Here is an 18,654-nt window from a genome sequence, read left to right as displayed (position 1 = left end):
CATCAGTCTCACACAGACACTGTGTCGCTTTCAGGGATCTAACTAGACGGAATGCCCTCAGAGGTGAAACTTTCCCGCTGGGCGATGGCACGTTCATTCTGCCGCTGCAGCACTTGCAGACTTCTTGGACTATGTCAGCGGGTTCGTAGCCCTCGAGGAGGAGAGGAGAGAAGATTGATAAGAGGATTTCAAGCAGAGCCGGCCCTGGCAATGTTGGAGCCCTAAGCGAGATGTCAGATTGGCGCTTAATACCACTGGTGTCTAAACTTAAGGATGGAAACCCTCAACAGCAGGATTTTAAAACAAACACATGATTATGCACTCTAATATTAATATTAAAAATAAATGAAAACACCCTTTCAGTCCTAATCATAAATGGATACTTGTTTTTTATACTAAGACGTAGTGAAATTAAAAGGAAAAAATAATATAAGGAAGCTCAATATAGGAAGTTGATTGCAAATTAATGCATTTCCTCCTTCTTTGGTCAGACAATTTCTTGTCGGTGATGCCTTGTAGATCTTCATCCTTTAGTTTTTGTCTGGTCTTTTAAGCTTTGTTTGTTTTTTCCTATGAGCGCAGACGTAACCGTCTGTCATGAGATAAATAGGGAAGATCCTGAGACCAACCCACTATATTTAATAAAGTTAATTGACAAAGAAAATTAAATAGTTGCATATAATCCCATTCTTCCAACAACACAAACACTCTCTCTCTCTCTCTCTCTCTCTCTCTCTCTCTCTCTCTCTCTCTCTCTCCCTCTCTCTCTCACAGACACATACTTTATCTGTGTATCTCTCTCACACACACACAAAAACGAACACACACACACGCACACACACGAACACACACACACACACACACACACACACAAAAACACACACACTGTAATGACAGATGGTTGATCAAACCGGATCAAACCCAACACACGTGTGAGGGAAGTGGGCGGGGCTGAAAGTGTAAACACCAACTGTCCTCTTCGGCTTAGCTCCTGACTTTAGAGGATCCACGGTGGGAGTTCGTTCATTCGATGGTGGCTAGGATCAACAAAAATGATTCTTTAGCGTTTAAAACCAGTAACGCAAAATGCGATGCTACCTTCACGCATTTCTCCTGTGCGTGGTCCTCACCCTGTGCTCACTGCTCTACGTGTTCAGTCAACTAGCCTCCACCTTGGAGGACAGGGAGGAGTGGAGGGACGTCAGAGAGCAGGGGATACCGGGGAGGAGCAGTCATGACACCGTGCACCTTCTCAGGAAAGGACCGGGGCTGGCAGGCCTCCGGGACCGCGGTGAAGACGGGCTTGACAGGTAGCTTAGCTTAGCTTAGCTTAGCTGGCTGTGTCACTTCAATTAATTTCACCACTGACAGTAGCACTAGTTAGCTCTAGCTGCTAAGTTAAGGTATCTTTGAGATGAGTAATAGGGTAAAGCTAACATTCGCTACGGCTAAGGTTCACTTGTGTTACTACTAAGTTATAAAACTAGCTTGTGTTAGCTTACGGGCGTATAGTAATAAACAAGGCCTGGGCCATGTTAAATATAATTAATGTGTAATGTGCTGTGGTCCTCCCCCCCCCCCTGTCTGTCTCTAACTGTATGTGTTCAGAATTACATCTCTAATTAGCTAGCTCCTCGTAGCTAACGCTAGCTGGATACCCGATTGACCATTAACACTGAAGCTAACACACTCTGCCTTTGGTTGGATTTAAAGCACAACCGGCTGTTTAACAACTAACTCTGTAGTGGGCAGTTCAGTAGACATCTTATCTGGACACCTCTGGTTCTGTTGTTCCAAAGTTAATGTGAATTTGAGGATCGCAAAGCTCACGTTTTCATTTTGACAGGTGTAAATCACTGTCAGTTTCTTACTGGAGTCCATATTGGAAACTGCCTGCTGATGTTTGTGGCGTGAGCTGCTTTTTGGACTCTACTCTTAGGTATGACTGATTTTGTCTCTATAAAATACCTGATTTATGATCCTCAGATTTCAATGTGCAACTTTAACCTACTTCCACATTCCACAGTTCAAAATAAAGGATGGACCTGTTGCTGATTTCCCAGTGTACCCTGGGCCTGAGATATGGAACTCATTATCACCAGCAGTTGTCAGAAATCACACATGCTGACAACTCAGTCAATGTGTTAATATAAACCTGACTCTGTAAAGTCATCTCATCATCATAAGGAGTGAAAGAGGACAAGAGAAAAGTGATGATCTGAAAGACAATACTTTGCATTACATCATAACGTTTAACGTGTTACTTTTGTCATAGAATGCCTCTCTTACATACTCCACTATAAATATATATTTTTTGAAATATACACAAAAGTAATGCATAAAATATAAATTATATATATTAGGCCTGGGACCCCATCATTGCGCTGCATAAATATCCTCACCTCAACTGTGAAAGTAGAACTTTCCATGGCTAATAACGATCAACTGTAAATATGCCCAATTGTACATTTCCATCATTCATCTTGCACATCTTGTTTTTATAGTGTTTATAAAACTTTATACATTTCCCTATTTTTATAATTATGCAGTTGCACAAACATACCACAGCAAATTCATGTTATGTGTTAGCTTGCTTGGCAATAAACCCGTATTCAAATTCCTTTATTTATGGGGTCTGTCAATAAGTAATTGACAGATTACAGTAATACAGTCATGGGTGCAGCATTAGCTACAGCTTTTCTATGTTTCAAATTCTCAGTGTTATCTCTCGGTTACAAAGATAAGACAGATTTTATTGACTCTGTTGGCTACCTTTTGATCTGTCACACAATGACATGTATACAGAGTTATGGTGGGAAATTATCTTCACAATATGTGACAGGCTACATTTATGATTTCCAAAGCTGAAAGTGGTACTTCACAGGGAACACTTGAAAGCAGCACAGAGCACGACTAATAATCCTTTTCTACATCTCTTCATTAAATCGAATGGCAGTGCCAACCCTACAGGGCCGAGTATCATTCAGCTGAGGCTCATTCCTTTATTCACTCCTGATAATGTCACTGAATCCAATCTGTTTTATGTTTAAAATGTTTTTTTCTGGGTCAATTATTGAATAATCTAATTTCGTCTCTCCTCGTAGAGTGAGGTCAGATGCTGCTGTCAAAGAATCTATCGATGACAGGAGTCACCTGGCTGTGGTGGCCTGTGGCCCCAGGCTAGAGGAGACTCTTACCATGCTGAAGTCTGCTGTTCTCTTCAGCAAAAAGCCTCTGCACTTTTACATCTTTGCCGAGGATAATCTACATGTCAGCTTCAGAAGTTCTGTAAGTGTCCTTCCCATTGTCCTCAACATCATCAGAACTTTCATGCACTTCATTTTCATTTTCTTGAGTTTTCTAAGCCATGGTTAAATTCTGACAAAAACTATCTTAATAATGTCTGTGATCGTTGTGTTTATCTTCTCTTAAAGCTGGACTCCTGGCCCAGAACAGTTCAGACCAAGTTTAAATTCACCATCTATCCCATCACTTTTCCCGAGGAGAATGCAAAGGAGTGGAAGAAGCTTTTCAAACCGTGTGCTTCTCAGAGACTCTTCCTGCCAGTTAGTCTGGAGTCATCTTCAACATATACTGTATGATTTCTAATGGTTATAAAGGGGCAACACATTATAAGAATATCCCTGTTTTATTTCCAGCTGATCCTGAAGGAGGTGGATTCTTTGCTGTATGTGGACACAGATATAATTTTCCTGCGCCCCGTCGAGGACATGTGGGCTTTGCTTTCTCAGTTCAGTCCAAGCCACTTAGCTGCCATGGCTCCAGAGCACGAGGAGCCACGTATCGGCTGGTACAACCGATTTGCCCGTCACCCTTATTATGGCAAGACAGGCATCAACTCAGGTGTCATGCTCATGAACATGACTCGCCTCAGGGAGAACTTTTTTAAGGTAACTTTCAGGTCGTTTTTTTTATTATGTGTAACTATCTAGCAGTGTGCAGTACTCAAACCTCTCAGTTTAATATACTAGTGCATCATAATGGTCGACACCATTAAAAACAACATATGGATGAGACGTCACTTTTGAAGGCACAGATTAAACAGGGTTTTTTCTATTGATTACCTAGACTGGGCCGGCTTGCCATTTTAACATTTCAATGTTTCATAGAAAAGTTTTGCTCAAAGTTGATAAGACTATTACTACTATTTAATGTGTATTGTGTCAATGTTACCATTAATAACCTAATATTTGTTGTAAACAATATTCCATCTGTGGAGTATATAGTGTTAGTCTATTATCCAGTTCTGGTAAAAAAACTCCATTCTCTTAATTGGGAAGTATTTTGAGATGTGTGAAAGGAGATCTTGGGGAATAAAAGGGTCTCGGGCGTAGCTGCACCACCGACATTGACCAGTTGATGTCACTCTTGTTATTTATTTTTAATAAGCCTTACAATGAGCCTACTTGTTTGACAGAAAGAAACAGTGTGTTTGAGTTGAGGTGAAGTGTCAACAAAGGGAATCATTTAATAAAATTGCAGGTTTATGTTTTCCTGATGCAAAATAATATGAATGCTGTTCTGAATCTTATTTTTCTAGAATGACATGACCACAGTTTCACTGCGGTGGGAGGAAATTCTGATGCCTCTTCTCCAGAAGTATAAACTCAATATCACGTGGGGGGACCAGGACCTACTTAATATCATATTCCATCATAACCCAGGTACACAAATATATTTTCAATATGCTCAAGACACAAACGAGTCTTCACTCAAGGACATTTTGGTTGTTCTTTTGGACATTTCCTATTGAATAAACTAATATTTGATTTGACTGGCTTCTTTTGATTACATCTAGTTATTTCTAACAATCGGCCCAACCCTGCCTCTTGCTGCATTACAGAGAGCCTGTATGTGTTTCCCTGCCAGTGGAACTACCGTCCAGACCACTGTATCTATGGCAGCAACTGTCAACAGGCTGAACAAGAAGGTGTCTTCATTCTCCATGGTAACAGGGGAGTGTACCATGATGACAAGCAGCCAGCGTTTCGAGCCGTCTACGAAGCCATCCAAAAGGTAAGGAGAGCTTCAGCTAGTCACCAGTCTGTGGTTTCCTTGAGCCCTCCCAGTAGAATAAAAAGAAAATGTGTATTTCATGAAGGGCCCTTGTTTTATAGCAATCACCAAGTCTTGCTGAAAGTTTTGAAAAGAATTGAGCATATTTATTCTTTCAAAGAAAATCTGCCTTCAGACAAATACAATAGAAACATTCGGGGATGTAGTATTCGAAAGGCCTTGTTTATTCTGGTGAATATTTTGTATAGACTTTCTCTCTGGTGCCTCTGTTTCTTTAGGGAACAGTTGGAGAAGCAGACCAGACTATTTGGAGAAACATTTGCTAGTCATTATGTTATCAATAGGCTCTCCAGGCCATTGCCTTTCTCTTATGGATGTTCCCATCCATCCGTGCTTAATCAATAGTCTGTTAAACATTTCCGTCATTCTGTCTCAGCTCTCCCAAAGCAGACAAATCAGCCCTACCTGGTTTCGACCAGTGGAGGGTTTGCTTGAGATGTTTTCAGCTGTCAGCGCGAAGATTCACTGAGTCTGTTGCACATCTGACACGTCCGTTTAATTCAAGGTGTTAGCGCTGATGTTTCTTTGGGGACATGACGTATTATCTTTGTGTCAAACTGGTCCAGGAGCTCAGGATTCTTCTAGATCAGTTTTATCAGGGATTACACAAAACTTCCAGATGGATTACCAAGAAACTTGGTGGAAGGATATGGTATGATTTAGGGAAGAACCCATCCAATTTTGGAGCAAATAAAGGATTTGTTTCCACTTTAACATTTGGAACTGTGTGAGGGTGTTTAAAAAGGGTTTTCTCTATTTTCAGAAAAAGCGTTTGCAGATGGTGCAGATTCCAAGAGCAATTTGTATCAAGTTACTTTAAATGTGAACAAGTCCACGTTCGTGACCAAAAATCTTATTAAGAACTGAATTTTAAGGCTCATTCTGTTCATGTTTGTTATCACATATTGCTGTTTTTTATTATGATAAAGTTAAAATCAAGGGGAAAATAATTGTTCAGGGTGGACTGAGATTATTTTATGTTTTTGTTATTGTTTTCAAATCCCATAACAACACCAAAATCCACACTGTCTAATGCTTTTGTCTATTACTTTCCCCCAAAACGCATAGCTCGTTACGTTTGCTTTATTTTTAAAGACTGACTTATTTCTTGGTTGTGTTTTGATGCCTTTTACAAAATCTAAACATTTTCAGAAAGCTAGCATCCTGAATGACACCCAGCAGAACAGTGCCAGTGCATGGCTGGCTAAAGAGAAGGATCAGTCAGACTTGCTTTAAATGTTTTTCACTTTTTTATTGCATCTTCAGTGTCCGTCATCACTGAGCAGGAACGTCTCTATCATTCTCTCTCTCTCTCTCTCTCTCTCTCTCTCTCTCTCTCTCTCTCTCTCTCTCTCTCTCTCTCTCTGCACACCTTCGATCTGCTCTTGTTGATTTCAGCACTCTGGTCAACATGCAGTCAGGAAAGCAAGGGAAGCTTCATTAGCTGGTCTCCATCCATTACCGCCACAGGGCCCAGACTGGCTACTATCAGTGCAGGCAATGTTCTCAGCCATTAAGTAAACGAGCAGGCTTCATTATGGGGCACTCGGCCCCCCCACGTCTCCATCAGTCTCTCCGACAGCACAGACACACACACTGCATCCGAGACAGCACATAACATATTTCACTTGATTTTCAGAGGTTGAGGAATGCTTCGGTTTGCCATTTGTTATAGTGAAACGTGACCTGTATTAAGTAGATAGATGTAAGATATGGAGCTTTGTAGTTTATCTTATTACACCAGAGCCTGGTGTAGCTGAAGAGTGTTTCATCCTTTTGTAGTTATACGCCACGTTTTGTTGGTGCTTTTATCAATTCTTCCTGTTGGTCCAGCTCCTTCGGCCCCCCACCCACATTGTTCCCACTCAGCCCTTTGAGGACAGCATCCGAATGCCTGGAGCAGGCAATTCTGAGGGAAACTCATTTCCATCCCACCAAGAGCTCCTTAGTCAGTCTGGCTCCCATGGTGGGCTCGCCCAGCTAGCCGAGGAGCTCGCAATAAAGGGCACTACCATTACCCAGCCAAGCCCACAGAAGAGTAGTAAAATTTTTAGTGCTGATGCTAGTTTGAGACATGATGGCTGTGTGGACAACGTACCAGAAGCATCCACATAAAAAATCGATAGGAGGCTGTTAATGGTGTTTTATTGCCCACTGCACTATATGAATGATAATAAAGAAAGTGTGTTTTGAGTAACCTGATGCCTTGTGAAATTACTGTCAAATCAGTGCTGTAAAATAGTGATTTCCTTCGCATTTATACTAGAGCTTTAAAACAATGGTTTACCTCATTTGAAAACAATAAATAAAATGCCTGCATCTTGATTTACATTATGCATGTAACGGAAGTGTTGTTATCAACTGGCATCTTTAAGGCTGCAGTTGAAGCTCTCCCCACTGCTGTAACACCTCACTGAGTCCTTTGTTGTTTAGTTTGGATAAAGTATTTACCATCCAAGCCAAATGTCTATCAACTTCCCAAAGTTGATCAATTAATCTGATTTGAATGCAGTTTTTATTTTGCTCTTAATGACTATCACAGGTATTAACTTAGATGCTTTTGTTTAAAGGAGATATGCAGATATTCAGGTTCATAATGTTAGCGTGGGATGTTTCTTAAAGTTTTTATGCTCATGTTCAGAATCTTTCAGATGAATTACTTATGAGGTGCTCATTGTACAACACTGTAATACTAAAGGACCTTCTGTGATCATATGTGTGAAATCTGAAATCTAATACTTGCTTGTGTTCCGTTACATCGCAGTACCAGTTTGGCAAGAACATGGAGGGGTTCCTGCTTCAGCCTCTAGAAGCATCGCTGCAGACCACCACACACACCTACTGTGGAAGAGCCAGCCACCTTTTTACCCAGAGGCTAAAACAAAGCATCATCAACAGGACGTCGCACAAAGACGACAATCCTGCCCGCTCTTAAATACCACTCCTTGAATAACGTCTCGCTGGGTGAAGATTCTAGGATTCCAGACACTCCTGTGGAGTCGATGAGCTGGACGAGAAACAGACTCAGGTCAAAACGGAATAATCATCTGTTTACGAACTACATATCAAGATCGTTTAAATGGGGAACTTTTGTCTGTCCAACAGGTTTATTTTTTATTTGAGTGAAACTAATGATGGTACCTATCTGTCCAATGAACACAACAAATGCTCCATGTTGGAAAATGTACTGAATCCACTTTGCCTTGCAGAGATTTTTGACATAATATCTGAAGATAAAGACACGTATTTTCAGACAATCAGGTTAATAATAATAATAATAATATTTTATATATAATATTATTGTTGTGTTTAGAGAAAGATCCTGCCATCACATTGTAAAAAGTCTCACATGTCTTTGTGAAAAAATGACACTCCACAGGGTACTAAAATACATTTTTCTTATCCAGAGTATATTAGATTTGTTTTAATATAATTTTTCATACAGGCTTTGTATTGGTCTTTTTGACGATGCAGTATCATAGAAAAGTGTTGTTATAATGTTTAGGTACTTGTTAGCTGCACAAGAATGATTGAAGTATTCATCAACCATACTTCCAACTTGTAGAGCAGAATGTGATCAGTATTTGTGGTTGTTTAACATGTGACATTAAGCACTTTTGATCTTTCACGTAAGACTAACCTTTCATGTACTTTGGTATGGGAGTTTTTTAAGCCTTGCTTGCTATAGTAGGATTAACACAGCATTAAAATCTGATACTTGTTTAATGCTGTGTCTGATCAGGAAAAAGGATCTCCAACCGCTTCTCTTTGTGAAATCAGAAATTAATAATCTCTTTTTTTCTGTGTAATTTATCCTTGTTTACCATATATGTCAGAAAATCAGTATCATAGTGTTTTTGCATGAGAGTCTCTCCTTTCTTTTCTTGTAAAACAGTATCGAATGTCATCAAGACTCATCCTGCACTTGGTCTATCCAATCAAACGAGTAGTTTCTGTTTGAACCTGAACATTTCATAAACAGGACCAAGATCATAACAGTGTCACAGAGAGCTTTTAGTTTCTAATCAAGCCATCAAGACCCGAACATTTGCACTATTGATTAAAGATTGTAACAATGTTATCAGATATAAGAAAGCAAAAGCTGTGGTTTCAATGTTTGACAGAAAATAAAAGTTATAAACATTCAAACGTGTGGGAAATAGATATTTTATACATTTTTGTACACTTTGAGATGATTAAACCGTTTTATTGTTACCCATGATACTGTTTGTACTGTCTGTAAATGTGTGCTTGCAAGGAGGATGAATTAAAAAATGCCCCCCATCTTGCTGCTTTTAAAGTAGATATAAAAATCTACTTTATATTAAGAGAAACTCTTATCGTATCTTTCCCGCAGTAGTGTCTTGTTGAAGTCGGTGTTCGAAGAGAGGAGACGCGGACCCAGTACCTACAAGTATAATGTTTATTACACAAGAGTATTATAGGTCAGGACGAGTTAGTAGAAAACTCTGAGATAACACCTAGCCGATTAGTGAAAATCTGCCTTGACTCTGCAAGGTAAGGCGTTTTATAGGGGAGCTGTTTACCACAAACCTAGAGATATAATGACGTCACACAACCGGTGACGTCATTAGGCCTTCTGCCTGTATGTGTCGTACCTTAAGATTTAAGGATCCGCTGAAAACCATCTCTCCTCTCATTATTCCATAGACAGTTCAAGGATAGTTCAGACAAAGAGAAACACACTGAACACATCTGGAGATAATACTTTAAAGGTTTGAACTTAAGATTCAAGGCGCCTTAAGATATTAACATGTCATTATGATCTATACCTATGCTAGAGAAAATTAACTGGATATTAACATACAATTTATTGTTTGTAACTGTGCTATGGAAATCTATTAGCTAAGGGAATATTCTACACTCTTTTAAAGTATTGATGAAAAATAAATGCAATAGCCCTGCAGGCTACTTGTTGCCCACTCACTCCACACACAGTCTGAGCATGAGCCACGTCCGAGAAGGCAGCGGCAAGCTGAAAATAAGAAATCAATGTGTGAGTATGAGGACTTTAGAAAGTGTTAGATGTCCAAAAAAGGAGCTGATGTGTCTGGGTCAGTCGCCTCTGGCTCTTCATTTCACAGGCAGATTGACGGACGTGCCTGGAATCCGCAGTAGGTCTGCATGATGAATTTAAAATGGTCTGAGGAGCCTTAGATGTATCCCCCTTTTTTCTTGCCAAGGAACGGGGAAGTGAGCAGCGAAACATTGTCAGTGTTTTAGAAATCTAAAGCTCAATTTCATGATGTGGAAGCTCTCAAAGCAGAGTCTCTCAAAAAGATCTGCACATTAGATGGTTAATGGTTGTACTGCACTGTAAGAATAGTAGAAAAGGATTTTGTTTATTCTGGTTTTGGTCAAAATGGTCGATCATCTCAAGCCTCGGGATATTCTCCTCCTACTCAGGGTTGGGTGACCTGCTGTAGTTTATAAGAATGCTTTATGAATTGGCTCTGGCCCAAGATAGAAGTTTGTCTTTTACTACTTTGTCTATTACTACTCCCACTTACAGAAGCATCTTAAAAGGTTAGGCAAGTGCATTTCTTGATTTGCTGTGTGAATACAAAACAAATCGAATGCAAAAAAAAGAAAAAAAGGTCAATTTATTTCCCCTGTGATTGAAAGTGAAATGCTCACAGATATAATTGAACACCTTACCGTCTTCTATAAGATGGATGTTTACATGTGCAATATGTAAAGCATATTCAGTTTTTAGGGCGAAAGGCTTATAGCGTTACTGCCTGGTTTTACTCCCCCTGAGTATGATGGTAATTGAGCTCTCATTCTCTTTCGGTCTAACAGGAACTGCCGATGGATTATTCATGTTATTGCTTGCACCACTTGGCATCAGTGATGTTCAATAGCGATTTAAAGCCCAGGCATAAACAGTTCAGAGGCAAATGGCCCATCACAGAGTAAAAAGGGTCACAAAGTAAGGGCTATGCATTATTAGGCAATGCAAAGTCATCAATGTCCCCTTTACTTGATGGAAGTAAATCAGTTAATGTGCAAAGGACATTTAGAGTGTCAAGATGGCATCATGTGGTTAATTACATCTGGTACCAGGTGTAAGAAGGATATGTACTCACTTCAATGATGTATTCACATATTCCCACTCATAACCTGGGAGAAAGCAAAGAGAGAATATGTGAGCAGACCATGCACAGTTTTCTAGTGCAAGTTGATTATAAAGCTAAATGTTACTTTGCATTGTTTTTAAATGTTACTTGGGTAAAACTATGTATGTGATTTGTAACTGTGAAATTCACAGCGAGCAACATGTGACCTTATATTGTGTATTGTACCTCATCATTGAAGTATTTAGTATTTTAATGTCATATTTTGCATAAAACAAACCTTTCAGGGCCCCTTAACATTTGTGGGGTCCCAAATAAACTTATATACTTATGTACATTAATTTCAGAGTAGTTTGCTTTTCATAGGTAAACTGAAATGACAGATGAGTATATGACTTATAAGACTTACCTGAATCTGCAATAATGGCCATCAGCATGCAGAAAGCATCAAAACTAAAAAAGTTCAAGCTAAATTGTTGGAATAGAGTCATTCAAATATAGATATATAGATATATACCGCAAACGTAATAACACCTTTAACAAAAGACGGAAATATTATTTGTAGAGAAATGTAACTGAGTAAAGTAATAACCAACAGAAATAATACATAACCAACAAAAACTGTGCAAAATAAACATTTATTTGAAATGCACTGGTCACAAATCCTGTGTTCATTTGCTGTGAGCTCGGTTCCTGCATCAAACCAACTCAGGGGATTTGTTCTCTTCGACGTTTCTTCCAACAGTAGGTCTATCAGACCTATATGAGTGGAAACTGCTTTCTACTGGCACTGATAAGAGCAGCTCAGACAAAATCTAATCATACAGTTCGAGTAAACGTGATCAAACTGAAGTGCATGACAGCATTTATTCACAACAGAGTTAACAACAGAGTAAGTAGACTCCAGAAACATGACATGCATCTTTAACTGATGGAGCTCAGTAGCCCCCTTAAATTTAATCATGCAGCACCAAATTGAGCACACTCATAGATATCAGTCCATTAAGTTTGCCTGCTTTTGTTCATCAACATTAATGCATTATTCCCGAAGAGATCTGCAAAAAATGTAAAAAATAAACACAATTTTAAAGGAAGAGTCTAAAAATTCCCTGATCGGTCCCCTGTTCCGGATCCATGCCAAAATGCAATAGATTTTCTATGGCACATCCTTCCTTCAACCTAATTTCAAGAAAATGTATTCAACAGTTTTTGCGTAATCCTGGTAAAAGACAGACAAAAGGCAATAAAAATACAATGTACTTGGTGGAGTTAACCAATGAAAGTAAAAAATGGGGCAACCCCATTCCCCAGAGTTTATAGACTCATGGAGGAGTTAAACCAACAGGAGGATGAGGCTTCTCAGAACCTGCTGGTGGTGTTTGTATTGATGGGAGACTGGGTGGTTGTTTGACAGTAGGTTTGAAAGACAGAATATCAATAGAGCAGTTATGGTGTGTCCACTGTTTATTTGAAGTATATCATCCAAGCACTGACGGGTTCACAGTCGGGCAGACAGAAACAACATCGGTCAACATGACAACATTGAAAAGCAAATGCAGTGGTGATGGTGAGAGTGAGAAGAATTTCAAAACATGAGAGAAAGATCTTTCATTCAACTTTGGCCAGAAGATGTAGATGCCATGTATCCAAAACAATGAGCTAAAACAGGCTCAAAGGAACAGTATGGAGGAGTGGAGATGGCTGATGATTGTGTGTTTTCAGCACTCAAGCAAAAACCTTCACATTATAGAGTCCTTTAATTCATTATCCATGACAAAGATATATATTAATCTAGTTCAAAGCAGACTTTACGAAAGGCTCCACACACACACAGTACAGTTTGATAAGTTCTGAGACCTGACAGGGAAACAATTAAGATAAAGCCAAAGGATGACTGAGGCTTTCATCGAGAAGACGTATTACTCAGTATGTTACATGACATCAGAAGCCTTACTCATCAAGGGCACTTCTAAGAAGAACGCCCGGTCTTCACTTCAATCTGCTCATTTCGCAGGACAGCACTTCTCAGTGAGGCTGAGACTCTGGTTAGTTAAAACATGAACCCGACAGCGAGCCATGTATCTTTTCGGTTTGATGAACCGAATGAAGTGACACACCAGAGCGAGGATGAGAGGAAGGTAAGAGGTTTATCAAAACGGAATAGACCAGGTAGGAAAATCTATTTTTCCTCCTTGTGCATCCATCTCTTTGCTCCCCATCCCTGCTTGGGAAGGTTATCATTAACCAGTGAACATTTTGATCAATAAGACATTTGCTCGCACTGCTGAGACAGGTATAATCGTGCTGATATGTCAAGATTTAAAACAATTAACGTAATTTACGTTGAACATTAACTATGCATGGATCCGTCAGTATCATGCTGGGAAGTGAATTTGCCACTGTAAGCAAGATGGGAAATATGCATATGCAAATAGAATGAAATAGCTAGTTCCGAGCCTGTAGTCAGACATGGATATCATCTTGTCAAGTGGTGACGTTCAATTTAACCAATTTATGAGGTGGTAGCTGAAAATGTTCTGGATGCTGACTAAGCTTTCTTCTTAATCTAGCACAGGGTCTCATCTCAGTACAGTTATTAATGGACTCGAGTGGAAATTATGATTCTTCGTAATTTCCTAAATGTAAAAAGATTACGAGCCTACATCCAAGCTAGTTCTCAAGATGTACATAACGATGACAATGCTAAAAAGCCCATGTTTTACAATTATATTCTATACAAGCACATCTCTTGGTTTAGCAGGTAAACATGCTAATACTTGCTAATTAGCATTCAACACACAAAGTACAGCAGAAGATTTGTATTTGGTCATAAACCAAAGTGTTGGACAAATTAAAATTTAGTCCAATGACGACACCACATGAAATGTCAGGGATTCACTAAATCAGTACCATTCGTTCCGAGTGGGACATAAATGTCTTCAACCAAATTTCATGGTAATCAATCCAACAGTTGCTCACCTCACAACCATGAATGTCAACTTGCGGTGGCACAACATGAACTGTTAGGATTCTGTGGTAAGGGCTGTTCCACATGAGGATTTTCAGCTCTTGACCGATGTGGGAGACCGCAGACATAATGACAGATTCACCGATTTTTAATCTTACAATCTTCAGTCCACAAACTGGACGATGTGTCCAGATTGTCAGTCCACACACTTCCCAAAGGCGTATACAGCCCGAGCTGGAGCTGAGTAGTAAATGTATTGTTGTTTTTTAGTTACAGACGTCAAAGTACTCAACATCTGGTTGGTGATGCTTCCTGGTCATCTAGTCTCTCTCGCGCTCTCTCTCCGTGTCTCCAAGACTTCCCACAGATAGTGCAGATACTTGATTGGCCTGTAGACCGCTGCAGCTAACATCAGCATGTTGTCAATTCTACTACTTTATCCACACTAACTTTTTTGAATAAAGAGAAATGGAGATAATGTGTGAGCTGGTTTATTTTTTTGACTTTGTTGCCACAATAATATCAATATGGTATTATTACCTGCATCACCAACTTCAGGCCCACTGGTTTGATTGCACCAAGTGAACTTACTCATCATCCAAACCTTATGTTGTCAGAGGTCAAGACTGCAAACAATTCTGGGGGCCTGGGTAACTTAGTTTCTGGAGAGACTGTGACTTCCTTGCCTTTTTTTCTTTTTGTGTTGTTTAATTGTTTAGCTCTCTCAACTTCCTGCAATTGGTCCAAAAGTCGAAACTGTTAAATAAAAATGTTGGTTTGACTAAACTTTGGTCTGTTGGATAAGACCTGGTATTTTAGTTCGGACTAAACTGAACAAACAACACGTTGGTGTGAGAGCTTCCAGAAGCTCTAACACAGACAGAAAAACAGGTAAAAACTAAGCAACACGAAATAATAATTGCACCAAGTGTGAGGTAAAACCAGGGAGCAGGGAAAGGAACAAAACAGATGAACTGACAAAGAAGACCTGGGAGCACGGAGACTAAATACACAAGGGAGGCAGGCATAATGGGACACAACGGGTCGCCGTCAATCACAGAGGCGGGAAACCAAAAACAGGAAATAAGACAACCAAAGACAAACAAGATGAGTCATTTTAAAGAAAAACAAGTAGCAAAATAAAAGTCTAATCAGACAGCCTTAAAATTCCCAAATGTCTTTCCAAAGTCCTTAACAGGCCAAATCCAAGTAATTGTAATGTGCTATCTGGGTGACATGATTGCCATCCATACAAGACGCTAGTTGAGGTATTTCAGCTTGGATCAAAGTAGTGAACTGTCACACTGACACACCAACATTGCCGTTCCAAGAGCAACGCATCCAGCGAGGTTAAAAAGGTTATTCGTGAATTAGCTTTTTCTAAATTTGTGTTAAATTTCTTTTCTAACAATTTCTTAAAATGGGTTCCTCCAGGAAACGGAAGAGGAGCTACATTAAGGAAACATCCTCATTCAGTTAAACTGTGCGTGGATCAATAATTCAACAAATAATCCATACCCTCGCTACCTGAGGTTGCTGGCTCCTCTCTCATCACTCAGCAGCCATAAACCACAGCTCAAAGAGCTTCCATATTGACCTCAAGGACTCTTGGTTCCTTTGTCATCACATACAAGATAGTGAGGCATGTTTTATAGATGCAAAACATTCAAACACAAAAATAAATATGTTATTACTCCGTCTGCCTCCATATCCGCTGTTTATGGCCCGCTTGAAACAAATGTCATTGAGATTGGAGTAACACCATCTGAATTACCACTCATAAAGGAAGATATCAATCACTCCGGCTGACCTTTTTTCTCCTGATAAAGTGTCTCATCAATGAGCTACATCCCAGTGCCTGAGGGCTGAAGGGCTATTGGTCGAAATCAATGCAGTGCCAAGTATTGTTAGTGGACAACATGCCCATGATTCAATACTGCACACTTTCTTGATTGCATTGTACACACCAGTGACAAGCAGCATTAATGGACTGAGCAGGTGATTCATGGTAACTGAATGACTGACTGCTATTAGGGGGCGTTCGCTTTCATGCACCAGCATGGCGATAGCGTCAGTGGCCATAAATCGACTGTGACTTGGCCAAATGCCGGGATCGTGTTTGCATCTGCCTGCATGCAAATGAGTGTGTGGTCATGTCAGTGTGTAATTGTTGACTTTAGGGAGGCATTTCCAAGACAGCAGGTTTTATTTACAGGAGTTCTGCTGGAACCCCTGTGGCCTGTATGCCTTCCTCTCTCCACAGTGACTTCAATTATAGTGTGTGTCCTTTCGTCTTTTTTGTTGTTGCTTTAATTGCTTAATAATTACACTACACTGAGCAAATGTTCTTCTGTGCACATGATTTTTTTCACAAGTTGTCTTTTCAATCTGTCCCCAACCTCATATACTGTAGGTAATTTGTCTTCCCCATGCATCCTTCCTCTCCTGGCGTCTCCTAATGACTTTACCATTCCTATAGGCCCACACACAGAGGTTGTCTCATTGACTATTGGAGCAGCTCGACCTGCGTGAGGAACCTTTAATTGTTTTTACCGGATTCTGACAGCGGATGACACATGATGGATTTGCCTGGAACACTTATCTCTGACACGTAAGAAGGACAATCTGCGGTTACATTCACGGTCAAATGAGAACTTCTGCAAAATGCTGCACAGTCAGACGAAACCAAAACATTTTAATGGCCGGATTTTCAAGCTTGTGTTTTAGACCCAGAGAAGTGTCTCTCATTTGGAGTTCAAAGTACATTCAGAAGAAGTCCCGAAGGCTAAATGGGCATTTCCATAAAACTCCACTTTTTACCACAAATCTCTCTCCACCTCGCTGTGATGGAAGTGTCAAATGAGCTGGGCTTTCTGTGAGAGCATTGACATGTCCCTCATGTAAAACCTATTATACAGAACCTAATCTCACTATATTTTAGCATTTTAGTTCTTTCACTCTAAGGAATTTGTAACAGTAAAATAGATTAATCAGACACTCGCTTCAACAATGCAATCTAAGGTTACCTAGCTGCAAAATGCATAATGAGCTGTAGGAGTCAACTAAGCAATATACCACAAATTGCTCCATGAAAACCATTTTTCAGATTCCCCTATTATATTTCAAGGGCACTTTGACCACCACAACACAGAAATGGTTCCTCATCAAAGCTCCTACAAGTCATTATCATTATTTATGCATGCTCAGAGGAGTGAAGGGCCTAATTTGTCATTGATGTGACTGATAATAGTTGAGTTTAGGCTACGTGAAGCTTCGATAGAATATTTCTCAAGAAGGCCTCATTTTGTCAGGTTCCATTCCTCACCCCTTACAGGAAGAATTGTATAGAAGACTTCAATTGAAAGTCAAGTCAAAGAACTATTAAAAAGAATACTCATTCCAAATTAATTTGCATTAAAAAAGTTATTAATTGAAAATCCGACGTTAAAGCAATAAAGCAATTATTGGTAAGTTATCCTAAATTTTAAGATACTGTTCAAGACAGGGAACCTGGTCCAGACGGTTGCTTACGAACAGCCGTAGGTGCCTGTTTTAGTGGAAACCAGAGATCCACACTGGTGGAGGAGGTGTGGACTGCCTGGGGGTCCCTCTGAAGGATTAGATGTGTATCAGAAGGCCAGAGGTCAGGCCCCTACAGAGGGTCAGACAATACACCTGAGGCTTTTAAAGGTTCAGAGCTATAGGTTATTAGTAGCAAATGATTACAAAGTGTATTTTATTAGGTTATCATAGGTTTTATTATGTAAAATCTATATTGAAAATTTGAATCCAAATGAATAAAAAATCTCAATAAATAAGTGAAGAGATTAAAATATTTCCCCTGGAAATTAATTGCAAAGTAGCATAAACTAGAGAAGCAAGAACCACCAATGTGTACTTGAGAAAACGATCCACTACCATAATCATAAGTCAACATGAGCACAACAATCGGCCAAGCCAACGTCCTTCCCCTAAAGGACTCTTAACTACAAACATGTACATTCTTCTGTCCAGCATATTGTTCTGAACTGTGTATATTCTCCCAGAGGAACCTTAATCCTGTGTTATAGTGTTATAGCCAGGCCAGATTTATTTAGCTCGGCTCAGTAAACCGCAGTTTGATAATAGAGGCTGTTATTCCAAACAACACAGCGTGATCACTAATTATTAGTGGGGAAACATTAGTTTCACAGAGTAGTAGACATTACAGAAAAGCAAAAAGAGGACATTATTGTCTGGAGTAAATTAAAAGCAAGAGAGGAGACACTGCCTTTATTTAAAAAGTTGTCCATGACCAGAGAATAACAAGCTTTCAATTAAAGGGGACAATCCTTATTGTCATGGGACCCAGAACAAGTCACTGGTATGTGCCTTCAGGGTCGGACTACACTGTTTCATTATCTCTCTCATGCACTCATGGATTTCCTTTTACCTTAGCCCGTTAGGCATTCAATGTTCCCTTCACTCGATATCGCACCTATAGAGGTGTTC

At 39.7% G+C, this 18,654-nt stretch overlaps 1 protein-coding gene across 2 annotated transcripts; it reads left to right on the top strand.

Annotated features, from left to right (window-relative positions):
• Positions 1-944: 944 nt before the first annotated feature.
• On the top strand, positions 945-9,246 carry LOC133955354 (glucoside xylosyltransferase 1-like). Of its 2 annotated transcripts, XM_062390152.1 has the most exons (8): positions 945-1,310; positions 1,847-1,939; positions 3,105-3,288; positions 3,435-3,566; positions 3,660-3,911; positions 4,562-4,685; positions 4,865-5,037; positions 7,862-9,246. In XM_062390152.1, the coding sequence occupies exons 1-8, from the start codon at positions 1,087-1,089 to the stop codon at positions 8,030-8,032; spliced, it is 1,353 nt and encodes a 450-aa protein (XP_062246136.1). In that variant the 5' UTR covers positions 945-1,086; the 3' UTR covers positions 8,033-9,246. The 2 variants fall into 2 exon arrangements, with proteins under 2 accessions (XP_062246136.1, XP_062246137.1); XM_062390153.1 differs by lacking the exon at positions 1,847-1,939 and having other exon boundaries at positions 946-1,310.
• Positions 9,247-18,654: the final 9,408 nt, after the last annotated feature.

The sequence above is a fragment of the Platichthys flesus genome, chromosome 6 (genome assembly GCF_949316205.1).
Source record: "Platichthys flesus chromosome 6, fPlaFle2.1, whole genome shotgun sequence".
NCBI classification, from domain to species: domain Eukaryota; kingdom Metazoa; phylum Chordata; class Actinopteri; order Pleuronectiformes; family Pleuronectidae; genus Platichthys; species Platichthys flesus.
This window is presented reverse-complemented; position numbering and strand designations above follow the sequence as displayed.

Bases quoted from the DNA above. Each gene is read 5' to 3' on its own strand.
- LOC133955354 (XM_062390152.1), top strand. From the start codon at position 1,087: ATGCGATGCTACCTTCACGCATTTCTCCTGTGCGTGGTCCTCACCCTG. The intron at 1,940-3,104 runs GTATGACTGATT...CTCTCCTCGTAG, and splicing joins TTTTTGGACTCTACTCTTAG to AGTGAGGTCAGATGCTGCTG. The intron at 4,686-4,864 runs GTACACAAATAT...GCTGCATTACAG, and splicing joins CATATTCCATCATAACCCAG to AGAGCCTGTATGTGTTTCCC.